The 15946-nt window shown below is 38.3% G+C and overlaps 2 protein-coding genes across 3 annotated transcripts; one reads left to right on the top strand and one right to left on the bottom strand.

Moving 5' to 3' along the window:
* Nucleotides 1-690: 690 nt before the first annotated feature.
* On the top strand, nt 691-3189 carry LOC133451879 (transmembrane protein 14C-like). Its single transcript, XM_061731028.1, has 4 exons — nt 691-1441; nt 2353-2454; nt 2566-2653; nt 2731-3189. Exons 1-4 carry the CDS (start codon nt 1366-1368, stop codon nt 2789-2791), a joined length of 327 nt encoding a protein of 108 aa, XP_061587012.1. The 5' UTR covers nt 691-1365; the 3' UTR covers nt 2792-3189.
* Nucleotides 3098-15703, bottom strand: LOC133451877 (serine/threonine-protein kinase MAK-like). Of its 2 annotated transcripts, none has more exons than XM_061731026.1 (16): nt 15659-15703; nt 15326-15496; nt 13729-13783; nt 13083-13204; nt 10903-10985; nt 10521-10653; nt 10053-10224; nt 9719-9886; nt 8551-8859; nt 7414-7601; nt 7222-7337; nt 7002-7112; nt 4308-4382; nt 4064-4177; nt 3679-3774; nt 3098-3595 (listed from the first exon to the last, which is right to left on the bottom strand). In XM_061731026.1, the coding sequence occupies exons 2-16, from the start codon at nt 15424-15426 to the stop codon at nt 3447-3449; spliced, it is 1992 nt and encodes a 663-aa protein (XP_061587010.1). In that variant the 5' UTR covers nt 15427-15496; nt 15659-15703; the 3' UTR covers nt 3098-3446. The 2 variants fall into 2 exon arrangements, with proteins under 2 accessions (XP_061587010.1, XP_061587011.1); XM_061731027.1 differs by having other exon boundaries at nt 15607-15659.
* Between the last annotated feature and the right edge of the window lie 243 nt (nt 15704-15946).

The raw sequence follows: 15946 nt of genomic DNA, 5'->3' as shown, positions 1-15946 counted from the left end.
AGCACCGCTCCGCTATTTCCCGTTTATCCTGGCCGAAACAAGATGACATTATATAATATTATTATATACGAATATTATAATAATATTATACTTATGACATATACTTATCACTTAGCAACCAAACACCGCTGCATTGCATTGTGGGAAGTTTCTGCTTAGCTAGGCTGCGTCCGAAATCGCATATTTCCACCCTAATGAGTATGCGAGATTTTTTAGTGCATCCGAAACATTGGAACGTACTCAATAGTATGCTCTATCCATACTCATTCTGGATAATTTTTTTAGTGTGGATTGATGGACACTAGCCGAGCAGAAACTTCCCACAATGCAATGCAGCGGTGTTTGGTTGCTAAGTGATACGTATATGTCATAAGTATATTATTATTATATAATAATATAATATTCATATATAATATTATATAATGTCATCTTGTTTCGGCCAGAATAAACGGGAAATAGCGGTGCGCTGCTACTACTGCTGTGACACGTCACTTCCTCCCAACGATAGGACGTGTGCGCTCTTAATAGTACGTCCGAATTAATGCACACTACTGATATTTACTCAAAAGTGTGCCGAACTTAAAGGAGCATGAGGCTCCTTTTTAAGAAATGAGACTCTATAGCGCCACCCATCGCCACGACGGCCGTCGGGGTACTGCAGCCAACAGCGAAGCCGGCACGGGAGAACGGGGAGAACGTGAATGCAGCGTCATTTGACGTCAGATCCGCAGGACAGCGCGGGAAATTCAGCCCCCGAATTGCAGCACACAGCCTGTTCAAGGCAATGGAGAGATACCCTAGAGGGCTCATTCGTTTTGGTTTGGAACGCTTCATCTGACATTATTACTAGAAAACTTAAAACGTATACGAATTTTTTTCATAAATCCTGTCTCAATCCTGCCTCATGCTCCTTTAAGTATACTTTTTAGTATATACTTTTTAGTATGGCATTTCGGAAGCACCGCTAGTGTCCATCAATCCACACTAATACATTTCTCCGGAATGAGTATGGATAGCGCATACTATTGAGTACGTACAAATGTTTTGGACGCACTAAAAAATATACTGTTTTTGCATACTCATTAGGGTGGAAGTATGCAATTTCGGACGCAGTCTTTTATTTTGAAATATGGTTTAGCCAAAACAGGAAGTGGCGTGTTTCCGGGGTATAGTATCAAAAGTTGCACGTTCAAGTGAATTAGTTTGAATCGTGAGATTTAAGCAGGTTCAACACTTTCCTGATTCTTACCTCACAACGTCTGGGTGATTTCCACGTGGCTGAGTTTTGATTGTGGCAGTTGCACGGCAGGTTCTGGTACAGTGAGGTTAATCTAAGAACCGGTTCCTGCAGCAGAAGCAGCTGTTATGGCCGTGGACTGGAGCGGCCTCTGCTATGCTGCGCTGCTGGCAGCAGGAGGAGTGATGGGTTACGTGAAAGCAGGTGAGGACACTGACATTTCTAGTCGTGTTTACATCACACACGGAAAACGAGTCCTATTAAAGGTTACCTCAGAATAACATCTCATAAATGGGGGAAGCAAATCACAGGGATCAGGTGTGGAAATTGTATCTTCTATAAATAACATGAATAAAATAAAATAAACTTTCCAAAGTGCTATTCAGCCATGTGTAAATCCCGTGTTTGCTCCATAAAAGATTTTTTTTTTTTTTCAAATGTAGATAATTACACTGCAAAAACTCAAAATCTTACCAGGAATATTTGTCTTATTTCTAGTTAAAATGTTTCAATTTTTAGTCAAAAAATCTCATTACACTTAAAACAAGAGTCATTACCAGAAAAATAACTTATTTGACAATTTTCACCTGTTTCAAGTAAATTTTCACTTGAAATAAGTAGAAAAATCTGCCAGTGGGACAAGATTTATCTTCTCATTACAAGCAAAAAAATCTTATTCCACTGGCAGATTTTTCTACTTATTTTAAGTGAAAATCTACTTGAAACAGGGGAAAATTGTAGTTTTTTCCAGTGATGAGTCTTGTTTTAAGTGTAATGAGATTTTTTTGACTAAAAATGAGACATTTTAACTAGAAACAAGATAAATATTCTTGTTAAGATTTTGAGTTTTTGCAGTGTAGTTTCTGTCAAAGCTATTCTATTCTATTTTTATGGCACTGCACATTATTTGTATTTTTATTAATTTAATTTAATTTTGTATTTAATTTTGTATCTTTTTATCTTTATATGGGTTTTTGGGGTGTTTGATTTGTATATGACAGTGCTGTGTAAATGAGTGAGATGGAGATGTCAATTTCCCCGAGGGAACCTCCTAAAGGGATTAATAAAGTCGTCTGAATCTGAGCTGGTTGGGTGAAGACACCTTTCCTCCACAGGTAGCGTCACCTCTCTGGCTGCAGGGCTCCTGTTTGGCCTGTTGGCTGCAGTTGGTGCTTATCTGGCATCTCAGAATCCCAAGAATGTGTGGCTTTCTTTAGGTGAGTGACTTTAGTTCGTTACACCTGAGGTTATAACGTGCCACTTATTTTGTGTCAGTAAAACTGTGTCTTTCACAAAACTCACTACATTTACTTTTCCTTTCAATGCAGGCACTGCAGGAACATTGTTAGTCGTGATGGGCCTGAGATTTCTCAGCTCCTGGAAGTTCATGCCGGCTGGTTTAATGGCTTTACTAAGGTAATGCTGCTTTCCCTCTTCACAGTAATGTATTTGTTATTTTAATAATGATGTGAATAAATGTAATCCATTTTCAGTGGACTGATGGTGGCGAAGATCATCGCTGGACTGCTGAGGACAAGACCACACAAATCCTGAACATATTTATATATATCTTTTCAAAGCTTAGAGTATAAAACCTGAATCCACTCCTAGCTGTTCCGTTTTTTCCATATTGGTCTAGAATAAATAGATAAAAATGTAATTATTTTTTTTAGGATGAGGCTCATTGGTAACAAATCTGACATAAGAAAATCCCTGCCTCAGAATACAGTGCAGATGTTCAGTTAAATGTTTTTTCATTGTTTGAAAATCATCTGATATTAAGTTTACAATTCAATGGACAAATGCACAAACATTCCTGCTGCATTGTAGTAAAAGTTTACTTTTTTGCTGAATCATGTTTTATACAGAAATGACCAAACTATTTGCTATTTTTTTCTGCTGCTACTATTTGAAATAAAATGTAAAAAAATCTCCACACTAAATATAAAAATATGCACTTCATTTTATTTTCTATTCTGTTATTTTAAAAGTATTAATGGGTATGGTGACATAGAAACGTTTAGTATTATAGCTAACTATGGACTGGTGATGCATCCAGGGTGTGGAACGCCTTTTACCTGATGACAGCCTGGATTAGTAGTTATAGCCAAATATAACTACAGATCACCAGGAAATACTTCTGCTGCATTTAGAAGTATGAAACATTTCCTGCAAAACTGCATTGGGAATATTTCCCGTGAGTCTCTGGCTACCGGTAGCCTCCGTATTTGGTGGTCCAGTCCACTCTCCCGAGCACCAGCTGGTTGTTTTTGGAGAGGGTGGACGTCCCCGTACTGGTGGTGGTGGCTCCAGAGATCTGAAGATTCAGATATCTGCTCTTCCTCTCTTCAAACTGCTCTGAAGTCATAAAGAAACAGAAAGTGTATAAACTAACATGAAGCTGCTTCGTCTCTGTAACGAGCACTGGCCATTGTTTTTACCTTCTATTGAGAGCGCCAACGGGTTTAAGGATGTCTTGCTCTTGGCTGTTTTGATTTTGGACTCAGTTCTGAGATCAGCAGCAGATGACAGATCCACTTAAAGATTAGAAACAAAGGTGAAATACATTGTTTCAAAGACAAACTATTGCTATTGCTGAACAAATTAAAGAGCAAATAATAGTGATGAAGACGTTTTCTTCAAATTTCCTACTACATTCCTGTGTTTATTTGGGAACTTGAAAGTTTAGCTTGACAGTTATTATGACTCAGATTTTAAGCCTGATATTAAAGTAAAGGTGCTTTTGACCTGAACAAACTACATCTCAAAACCTGGTTGCTTGGCTGGTACCAAGAAAACTCCAGTAAACCCTGCGTGAGGACTCACAGGCAGAGGTGCCTCTTATGGGTGCCAGTCTAATCTTCTGTCTGGCTGCTCCGGTCTCAGCGTTTTGGAAAGGTGATGTGAAGATCTTCATGTCAGAGTGGTTCATGAAGGAGTCTGGAAAGGTGAAATAGACTTGTCCATCACAGATTAGGAGCAATCCGCTTTAAATTTCTCCACTAATGTTGTTTGTTCTACTTTCACTAGAATTTCAGACATTTATTTTAATACCAAATTTGAGAAATACCTTTACAAACACCTTGATTCTCTGGAGTCTTTTCTTTCAGAGGTTGCTTCTCTCCTATTTTAGGAAGACTACTGTCTAAAACCACATCACAACAAAGAAAGACAAAATAAGGAAATTGGTCTCACTGTCTTTGTGGGATTTATAAAATGTAAACAGATTCGAAGTTAGAAATTGATGCCAGCAACACACTAAAAAGAAAATATTACATAATATACAAGTAACAGGTCTGAAGGAGTCTAAAGTCAGCAGATTAAGCAGTTGAGGGTCCCATCCATCAAGTGAGCATCCGCCATAATCTTGTGCTTCACAAACATGAGCATGGGTCCAAAATCTGTCAGAGAACGATCAATAAGTTAATTATATCATTGTATAATTTTCCATGCAATTTGGCAAAGAATGGCTTTTTATGAAAAGATTCAGGGAGTCTGGAAACCTGACAGCATAAAGATGTTGGTAGCATGTGACCTTTGAGCCCTCATACAGCCCTGACCAGCACAGCTGTGTGGGTTTAGGGGAGCCTTGGAGACCCCTTCAATCCATAGACCGTAGACTATAGAAATTAACTGGTCCAACACCCTGTGACATCACATACAGTAGGGCTGTGCGATTAATCGATTTTAAATCTAAATCGGATTTATTAATCAAGACGATGTTAAAAAAAGGAAAATCGTAAAATCGATTTTCCTTTTTTGCAGCTGGCTGCATTACAGACAGAGCTCGTCTAGTCATCTTTGTTTGGTCAAGGAAATTGTAAATGTTGTCACTTTACTAAACTCAAGGAGGATTTACAGTATCTTTCAATTGAACATCATTCCCAATAGGGAAATGTGTTTGCTATTTTTCTTTAAAAATAAAGATAAAATATTTGAAACAATTTATTCCATTGTCTTTTGTAGTTTTACCAAACAAATCGAAACCGAAAATCGGGTTTTCAGAGAAAAAAAAAAAAACTGGATTTTATTTTTGTCCAAAATCGCCCAGCCCTAACACACAGGTTTCCTAGAGCAAAGTTCCTCAACCCTGGTCTTCAGGGACCACTGTCCTGCATGTTTTAACACCTGGCTAAATTTAGTGTACTAATGACATCCTTTTGTAGACTTTGATAACCAGCTGATCCACTCATTTGCAACATCTGAAATAAGTGCTTTCAGCGGTGAAACAAGGCCTGGCAGAGCTCCGCTGGCACCAGAGGTAGCGGGGTCCGCCAGTCGTAAGCTGAGGCCACTTGCAATTCCCTGGGGATCGAGCATCCATGAGTGGCGGCCTGAGTGATTGGGGGTCTCAGAAGACCTCTGCTAGTTCTTGTTCCAGCTCTAAATCATTCATTTTAGATGTCAACTCGCAAAGGTCCTGAAACGATCCAAGACAAAAGAGGTGGATGAGCCAGAGTCAGTCCAGCTGGTGAACCCGGGCCAGCAGCCTTCAAACAGGACGCACCCAAAACCTTCCTGGCCCTTACTGGCCAACGCCAAACTGGCCACAGTGGCCTCTTAGTACAGTTAACACTTAACAGTACAACAAGCCATTTCATCTTTAAAATATGAATGACTGTGATTTAGAAAGTGTTTAATCACAGCTCAGTGGCCAGGACTGTGCAAAAAGCTAAAGTGACAGCTAACCATCAGCCATGCAGACCATCAATTAAAAGACTGGTTCTTATTAAGGATACACTTGTGGCTTTATATAATTTTACCTGATGAAGTGCAAAAAAATTAAAAAAATGCATCCAGGTGTCATAGATGTGAAATCGGGCTATCTAGACACAGTCAGTGGAGATTGGCTCTGTTTTAGGAGGCTGCCCCTAGTGGTCATTCAAGGATTGCAACCTGGAAAACCAGATGTTCCCCTTTGGTAACAGATCACCTCTGGATTCAGTAATGCAACCTGATACAAGGCTACAAGAATGAGGTCATGTAACAACTCTATGCAGGAAAAAATAGTTTTCTGGGCACAAGTTCATCTCAGGCAAAGAGATACTGAAGACCTGTTATCAGTAAGATATGTAAAAGCTTCTGTGATGATAAGGGTGTGTCTATGTGTGTGAAGGTTGATAACAAGTGATACAGATGTGAAAACGGTGGAATTTACAGAGACATGCTACGGTCAGGCCTGGACAACATCAGACCTCATCCTGCACGACTTCCAACAGCAATGCAGGTCCGAGCCTCAAACCCTCCTGCTGAGAAAGTGTGACGCGTCACAGCGAGGAGAATAAACAATAACAGACAGAGTCGCTGGAACTTTGTATTCAAAAAGAACGGACAAAGATTCCTGTTGCAAAACTGCAACAATTGTTTTCCTCAATTCTCAACCAATTACAAACTGTAAATAAAAGGAAGGAAGATGTAACATGAACTTTTTAAGAGTGCTGCTGGCATCTAATTCAAGACTTGTTTATATTTTCTGAACACAACATAGTAGGTCATTGAACTTCAAATGATACATTCAATTTAATGCATAATTTTAAAAAGCTTCCCAACTTTTCTGGAACGAAATCAGCTGCAGTACTTTAACTTTGTATTACGATAGTATTCAAGTATCACAGCAACGCCCAGCAATAAATAATTATAGTAACATTCTTTATTTTGTAAAATTCAAAGGTATTAGTCAGAATAATATGCAGAAAAGAAGGTGGAAACGGAAACTGTCTTTTTTCTGCAACTGGAAGGGTAAATATTCTTGAACTATTCTTACTTTTGCCGAGAGGAAACTCCAGTCCTTGTCCTCTGGTTAACTCCAAGCCGGCCCTCAGCTTTTTGCCGGTCACCTGGCTTCCCATTAAAGAGTTACTTTTTGGTTTGACACCTGAAAAAGTCAAACAAGCAGATATTAAAAGGTAAATGTATGATCATTGCTCTTGTTGTTGAAATGTTCTGGAGTGTTTTTGAGGTAAGGATATATTATTGGTCCCCACCCGGCACGTATCTGGACTGGCAGAGGTAGTGCTGCTTGGCAGACAGCGAGGTGGAGTCAGCTTTGTTCAGTCCAGTGTTCTGCTTTCCTCCTGTGTTGTTTTTAGACTCTGAGAATCTACATGAAAATCATTATTGGAGTTAATTAAAAAAACACTGATGAAAACTCTTTGAATCAGAAGATTTTCTCTAACCGATGGCACGGCTTATCCAGAGTCTTGACATGCAGAGGAGTGATGGTGGGTTTTTTGGAGATGGAAACTCCAGCATCAGCATCATCACTGTCATCACAGCTGATGGACTTGAAAGACATCTGGCCCCATCGCCGACGTCCCGTGCGAGTCCCAGACAAACTGGCCTCTGCTCCTGTGGCAACTCCTCGCTATATACAAGAATGCACAGATTTTGGTAATCTAATATTTAACATCTATTATCAAAGCTAAAGTTAATAGTATAAACGCAAGTCAAAACGGAGTCAAAACTTTTAAGGCTTTTAAGCAGTACTCGAGTTGTAAAAAAAATCAGGGGGGATGGTGGATTTTATCATATGGGGACAGATAATTTGTGCTGATTACAAATAATATAATATATTACAAATAATAGCACTGACCAAAACACCTGCAGAAACACTGCAGGAATGACATAGCAGCAGTTAAATGCAGCCTTCTGTAAGCTTTAAATATCCACTGGGCTTACATCAAATACATCAAAACACAACAATTAAAAACAGTTTTCTGAACTTATCAATATGACTCTGTCCTTCACATGATAAGTAAAATGGATCACTGCAAAAACTCAAAATCTTAACAAGAATATTTGTCTTATTTCTAGTTAAAATGTCTCATTTTAGTAAAAAAAATCTCATTACACTTAAAACCAGACTCATCACTGGAAAAAACAACAATTTTTTACCTGTTTCAAGTAGATTTTCACTTGAAATAAGTAAAAAAATCTGCCAGTGGAACAAGATTTTTTTGCTTGTAATAAGAAGATAAATCTTGTCCCACTGGCAGATTTTCCTACTTATTTCAAGTGAAAATTTACTTGAAACAGGTGAAAATTGTCAAATAAGTTATTTTCCTGGTGTTATTTTTCTGGTGATGACTCTAAATGTTGAAATAGCAATAAAACCACATTCATTGATGAAATGACATAAGGGATGGAAAGGGGGGATGGCAGTTTTACAGGGGGGATGATTTGGACCGTTTTTATTTCAGGGGGGATGCCATCCCCCGTCAACTCGAGAACTGCTTTTAAGGGTAACTCTGTTTTTGATAGATTTAATACGGGGCAGAGTGAAATTGGTCTTCAAAAAGTCAGACAGCCTGCACCTGAGGGATAGTTGCAGCTTGGAGGTTCCCCGGCTGGCTGGTTTTCACCAAGCTGACTGGTTCCTGCTGCCTCTCTGTCATCGTGGCAGTGTTTTCCTGGGGAAGAGGGATCTGCTTGAGGGGCTGATGGAGAGACTGGCCGCTTTTCTGCGGTTCTCTTTGGCTTTTGCTGAGCTTGGCAGAGTTCAGATCTGTCTTACAGAGGGACAAAGGCTTTGGTTCTGCTGCCGCCCCAGACACGTTTTGCTCTGAAAGCTTCAGAGGAGCACAGGGTGCCTGGCCAACATGGAAGTATGGATACCTCAGAGCCTGGAAATACAAAGAAAAGAGACATTTTCCAGTTTTTATGTCATAGACCCGTGTTTCCATAAAATTACGACCATTGGTTATCTCCTCTCTAATCCTTGCCTTTATTCCAGCAGAGGTGTCCAAAGTATTCACATTCATTACTCAGGTAGAAGTATAGATACTAGAGTTTAAAAATACTCCTGTAGAAGTTGAAGTATCAACTCAAGTTTTTTACTCAAGTAAAAGTATAAAAGTACTGGTTTTAAAACTACTTAAAGTATAAAAGTAAAAGTAATGTAAGGGGGAAAAAAGCCATTAAGGACAAAAGCCATTGAAAATGATGCATCTTAGTATAATGCAAATATATTAAAGAAGCATATATGTGTACTATTGAGCATTAACATGTGTTTCAGAGAGCAGGAGATATGATGACTAGTTGGCTATAAGTATTGTAATGGTGCAAAAAGTCAAACTTCAGAGGCATGTTATCATTTATCATAACCTTTATTGGAATGTACATCCAAGTTTAGTTGCAGGAATCTGATGTAAGAACAAAACTGGACAAGAACATCTGTGCCACAACCACGACCAAATTCACTCTATCCGGATGGAGCAATTTAACTGGATAGTTTTTTTTTAAAGGCCGAAATGAAATAGAGTAACGAGGCTGTTTTTAAAATGTAAGGAGTAAAAAGTACAGATAATTGCGTGAAAATGTAAGGAGTAAAAGTAAAAAGTCATCTGAAAAATAATTACTCCAATGAAGTATAGATAACCAAAATTTCTACTTAAGTAAGGTAACGAAGTATTTGTACTTCGTTACTTGACACCTCTGTAGTCCAGCTATTATCCATAAAAAGGTAAGGGGTTTTAAGTGTACCTGAGCAGCGCTGGGTCTCTTCTCAGGGTCCCACTGCAGCATGTCTTTCATCAGTGTGATTGCATCGTTGCTGGCGTTGGGGATCAGGGATCTGAGGCTGATGGGTGCACACTTTGGGAAGTGGAAGTTCATGGAAGCAGCCAGACTGAAGCCTTCAGGCCAGTCAGACTAATGTGGTGAGAATTAAAGTAAAACTTTATATATCTATATATATGCATAAAAAGTGCTCTAAAAATGTTTTTACAGAATTTACAGAACAGCAACCTCAAACATGGATGATACCAGGATTTACAAGGTATAATGACACAGCAGAAACACAGAAGTGACTCCTCACCTTCTTCAGTGTTCCAAGCACCTGACAGATCTTGAAGATCTCGTCCACCTCGCTGTTGCCTGGGAACAGCGGTCTGAACGTGTACAGTTCTGCCATGATGCAGCCTACAGCCCAGATATCGATGGGAGAGTTGTACGTCTTGGACCTGAGCAAAACCTCTGGGGCTCTATACCTGAAATAAGAGCACAAAGGAACACTTGGTGAGTATTGGCCATTGGCGAAGAAACTCATGCTCAGGATGTTCACTGAATAAGGCTTTTCTTGTTCTGATGGAAAAGTTGGACAACACCAAACCTGATCTGATACTGGATAGCAGCTGGCTGAGTCTGAATAGTCTCAACAATGATGGAGGACTAACCCTAACTCTTTCCCCCTGTACTCCAAGCAGAATTACCTTTGCTGTTGTCAAGTTTTTCTTAAGGAAGATACTAAATACTTCTACAGTTAGATCTTCTGATGTTGGTTTACCATCTCGTGGACACATAATCTGTGTAAGGCGGCTGTGAACGGATTTCTCTTGCTAGTCCAAAATCTGCAATCTTGACCAGCTGAGGGCCCATGCAGAGGAGGTTTTCGGGTTTCAAATCACGATGGAAATAACCTAAAAAACACATAAGGGATTCAATTCAGCCACAGCCGAGTTTCACACAAGCAGAAATTTACATTTGTTCCTCCAAAGTAAAGCACTTATTCTAAAAACTACCAAATATAACTTTCTACTAATGCAGGAGATTTTTGTCTAAAAGAAAGGGATATACATCTCTTACATAACGAAAAACTTAACCTGACACTCATTGAAGCTTTTATTTTGAATGAAATGGAAAAGAGGAAGGGAGGAGAAGTTTCTTACCGTGCTTGTGCACAAATGCTAAACCAGATAAAACCTGGAACAGAATGTTCCTTATCTCATTTTCAGAAAACATCTTATCTTCCCTGGCAGGTGCACGGTGATAAAAGAGAGAAGATAGAAAGAGAAAAATAAAGACAAATAAAATCAAACACTATTTCAATTCAGTTCAGTTCAGTGATGTTTATTTATATAATACCTGACATTCTGCAACGGGCTCTGACATTTGTCACATTAAAGGGAAATAGGACAAATTAAAGGTAGGGTAAGCGATCTATTGATGTTTGATAAAAAAATATCAATTAAAAGAAACAAAGAGCTAGCTCCTCCTTCCAGTGTCCTCCGTGAAACACGCCCCACCATGAGCAGTTACTGGCTGGAGCAATGTTTGTGAACATTTGGGGAGGCATCCTGCTTGTTTGTTTCAGGTGAACCAGGGGACGTTTATGAAGTCCACTCTTTTTTTTTTAAAGAATGTACTCCCAACTTGGCAGATGAGAAGGAGAAATTCACTGTATGTTACAAAATCTGGGTGAAAAAAAATAGTGTAGAATTGCTTAACCTACCTTTAAATTAAAATATGGTGCAATTTAATCAAGTTCAACCTCACCTTTTAAGCATTTTTAAAGCAATTCAGTGAAATACAGTCCAGTAAAATCCAAGGGTAATTTAACAGAAAAAAAAATACAATGAATTTAAATTAATGGACTGTATTAAATGATCTACAGTGCACTTGAGTAAGATGTCATTTATAAAATTACACTTTGTAAAAAGTTGCCTATCTAAGAAAACCAATTGATTCCATCAAATTTCATTGGAATTTGATTAAATTCCAGTGCTGAGCATGCACAAGCTTGAGGCCTAATCTTAAAAGTAGAAAAAGGAAGTCTGCCTCTCAAACCGAAGCTGACAGCCGGTTCCACAAGACAGAGGAGCCTGATAACTTAAGGCTCCGCCTCCATCCTACTTTTGGAAACTTTTGGAAAGTATGTCTGTTGTCCCGCAGCCAAGTGCTCTGTTTGGATAATGTGGAACCATGAGGTCAAGGAAGAGAGGCTAAAATTAGAAAAACACGAGATATCCTGCTCTTTCACATCAGAAGGTTCGATGTCGAGTTTGGGACCCATTAGAAGCTTTGAGAATACAGAATTACGATAGTCCAGATTAGAAACAACACTTGTAAAGATGAGATTTTTTCTGGATCACTCTGAGACAGGATGCCTCTAATTTTAGCAATGCTGCGTAGGTGAAAGTAGGCAGTCTTAGCAACTTGTTTTTGTGGGAGTTAAAAGACATATCCTGCTCCAAAATAACTCCAAGACTCTTCGCAGTTGCACTAAATGATTCAGATAACTAGTTTGGCTTGAACATTCTGAGTAAACCAAAAACTACTGGACAAATACGACTTGTTGAAATTGATTGTATTGGCTAAAATTCTTCAAACATGTAGATGTGGATATTGTTTTGCAATAGGGTTTCTTTTTGTTGAGAATTTCCGAAATAGAGAGATTGTAGGATATAAATATGAACAGTGTAAATACAAATATGGTTCAACAGTAAAATTTGAAGATATACTTAATGAAAAATCACTGATAACTGCACTTTACTGCTGAAGATAGGAGTTGTTTATGTTCTTATTCATTAATGGGTATGACGTTATAGCTTGTGCAAATAATCCATTCAATCTTGTCTTATTGAAGTAGGGTTATCATCGAACTCCCACATGGGCTTAAGCAGTGTTTTCGGTTTTTAATTTTAGTTTTTATTCTAAGAAGCAAACTAACATGGTGTAAAAAAAACAACAAAAAAAACAACCTCTTTTGTAAATTCTTCTCGATTTATCTTTCTGTTTGACAGGATCACTGGACATTTATAAAAAAAAAAATAATGCAGCAGAATTACATTTTTTTGTTCTATTTCGATTGAACAGTTTTACTTTTATGAATAAGGGCTGCAATATCTGAAACGAAACGCTTCCTATGAATGACTCAGGAAGCAACGTTTCTGTAATACAATGACCCAGATAAACCTCACTTTCTCTGAAAAACACACTCCTAAATCAAAGAAATAGCTGAAAAGCTGTCAAACTAGACTTTATACGAAACCCACGCTGTGATTTGCTTTTGTGTAAATTCGTCCTTGGTTGTAGATAGTGGTAGATTTCATGTCTGGTATGTTCTCACCTGTCCTGCATGAGCTGATAAAGGTTTTCCCTCATGTACTCAAATACAAAGTAGAGGTAATCATTTTCCCTGATCACCTCCCTCAGTTTCACCACATTGGCATGCTTCAGCTTCTTCAGCGACTGACGACACCAAGTATGCAGGAAACACATACAAAACAATCACAGTCAACTCAGTGTGTAATTGAATTATTTCAAATGTCCAAACGTGGGATCAAGTATTGTGTCTCACGCTGCTTGTAAAGTTCAACATCGTAACCTGTAAAGGATTGTTTAAGTTGCCTAATCATTATTTACTATCATTGTGAAGGTTTTTAATGAACAGACAGGTGTTGGTTTAGTTTTAAATAAGTTCCCATTGTTATATAATACATCAAATTAAAAATATGTTTGTTAAATGTGACGAGAACCCATTTAAGACATTTTTGAATACATGTGGTTAGGTAAACCAGGGTTAAACCGGGATAAGACAAATGTTCAAACTTAAATGACCATCCCTTAAAAATAAGCTATTCCTGGCCTTTATTGTAAATTAAACATGATTTACTGTCTTGAAAGCTTCACATAGCAGAAGAAATGCTTTATATTGTAATTTTGAAACATTTATTTGAGCTGCTGATTCAACATATAACTAGAACTGTTCTTACCTTCACCTCTCTCAGATTTAAGCACACATCCCAAGAGTAAAACTTCTTTTTCATCCTGTTGGAAAAAAATAAAATAAATTGGAGTAAATAAACAAACTATCTGCTTGACTTTCTACCAGAATATTGACATGTAGGTGTCAGATCTCTTTATTCAATTTAACTTAATTCAATTCAATTCAATTCAATTCAATTCAATTCAATTCAATTCAATTCAATTCAATTCAATTCAATTCAATTCAATTCAATTCAATTCAATTCAATTCAATTCAATTCAATTCAATTCAATTCCATTCCATTCAATTCAATTAACAACACCAAGTAACGACAAGTCATCTCAACTCACATTATAATCCATTATTAATCCGTTCAACTAATCAGTTCTGATTCAATGAAATTCAAATATATATAATGTAAATTCCTAAAAGCGTTCCTGCCTATGAACCCAACAGCTTGCACCAACTCTCCTCTTTGATCAAATATAGATCCTTCAAAGTCTCTGCAACTATTTTTATGAGCCTGAGTAACTTGAGATGATGGTAAAGGCCTGCATTAACTTTCACGTTGTCACCAACATACGATGGTGCTGTAATTACATTTAAGTCCCAAATGTTTCCCCAAGTTGTCCAGACCCATTTTGGACACATAGGCTATAGGTCTCACAAACAAGTACGACACGAAAGCAATGCAACAATATGTAAGAGAAATGTATTGGTTCATTTTCTGTTTATACATTTTTGATTAGTAAAACAATCCCATGGCAAAAATTGTTCACATGTTTGTCAGACAAATATGTCTGAAAGAACTCAAAACAATCACATTGTTTTAAGAACCGTGAATAAAAAGTCGTCTAGTGTCTCAACTGAGATTTTGGACCGTTCACCTGCGGAGAGTTGCATGGGTGTGAAACCTTTCAATCAATTAATCACTTCCATCCATCCATCCATCCATCCAGGGTTACACCCTGGACAGGTCCAATCACTCATTTACCGTGCAAATGTACAATATCTGGACAAACATGCATAGAAAGAAAGCTTAAAGGTCTTGTGATATTCTTTTTATTTGTTTTATCTTATTACTGCTGTTTCACTGATTACTCATAAATGATTAAGGATTCATGATGTATCAAACTTTAGCCTTGTTATTGATAACTGATAAACTGTAAAAGTTCAACCAAATAATGAGTCTAACACAAAGTGTGTATCACTGCTGGTGGTAAATAAACAAGAACAAAAAAAAAAAACTACCAAAAATATATTTTTTAAAGACAGCATTTAGGGCGACATACTGTATTAAAGTGTAACCTGACTTACTTTAACCTTACTTATCGGCAATATCATTTATGCTGACAATATATTTCCAAAATGATTTTCCTAACAAATTGTTAACAAGTTACAGTCAACAGGCAAATAATTTTTTGACTTAGCATAATATGTTGTTTTTCCTAAAAATGCATTTTTACTTGAATCTATTTATGTTTGCCTCTCGGGTGTCAGAGCAGCCTGCAGTATTCCACTGGAGGTTTAATCAGCTTAACCCTTCCAGACAAACAAGCCAGCGTGTCTGGGGCCTATATCTGCTGGAGCTGAGCTTGTCTCACCTCTTGATGGCCACCAGCTCCCCAGTCTCGTTGCTCTTCCCCAGGAACACGCTGCCGTACGTGCCGTCCCCCAGCTGCTTGAGTGCGGTGTACTGGTTCATCCTGCACACGGAGCCCTGGCTCGCCTTCAGCTCTTGAGAGTCTCAGACACTCAGAGTCCACAACTGGTCACTAAAAGCACAGAAAGAGTCCACATGTTAAAAACTACAGTGCTGCATTTTGCTGCCTCTGCGATGCTCCTGCAGATCCTTTTACTGTAAAACAAAATAAAATAGCCCTACATCCTTTATCGTTCCTGCTGCAGATTAGTGGCATAGAGTAGTAGAGCTCTACCTGACAAGGGACGCGGGAAGAGTGATGCTGTCCTGATCCTGCTTGTTGCACTTTGACTCACCTATCCTCAGCTAAGCCGTTACTGCGACAGAGGAAGGGCGATCCCCTGCGAGGGCAAATGGATTAAAGTTGTCATGTGATTAAGAATATGTGTCAGGAAACAGACACACCGGAGATCCCAGAGATAGTTTAAGTTTGCAAACAGGGCCGTGGTGACACATTTGTGTCAGGTCAAGTCATTATAAACATCATGTACATTTCTTCCATTGTAATTATACATCACATGTT

Source organism: Cololabis saira, chromosome 10 (genome assembly GCF_033807715.1).
Source record: "Cololabis saira isolate AMF1-May2022 chromosome 10, fColSai1.1, whole genome shotgun sequence".
Taxonomy (NCBI): domain Eukaryota; kingdom Metazoa; phylum Chordata; class Actinopteri; order Beloniformes; family Belonidae; genus Cololabis; species Cololabis saira.
The sequence above is the reverse complement of the archived record's forward strand: the minus strand, read 5'-3'. Positions and strand labels throughout refer to the sequence as shown.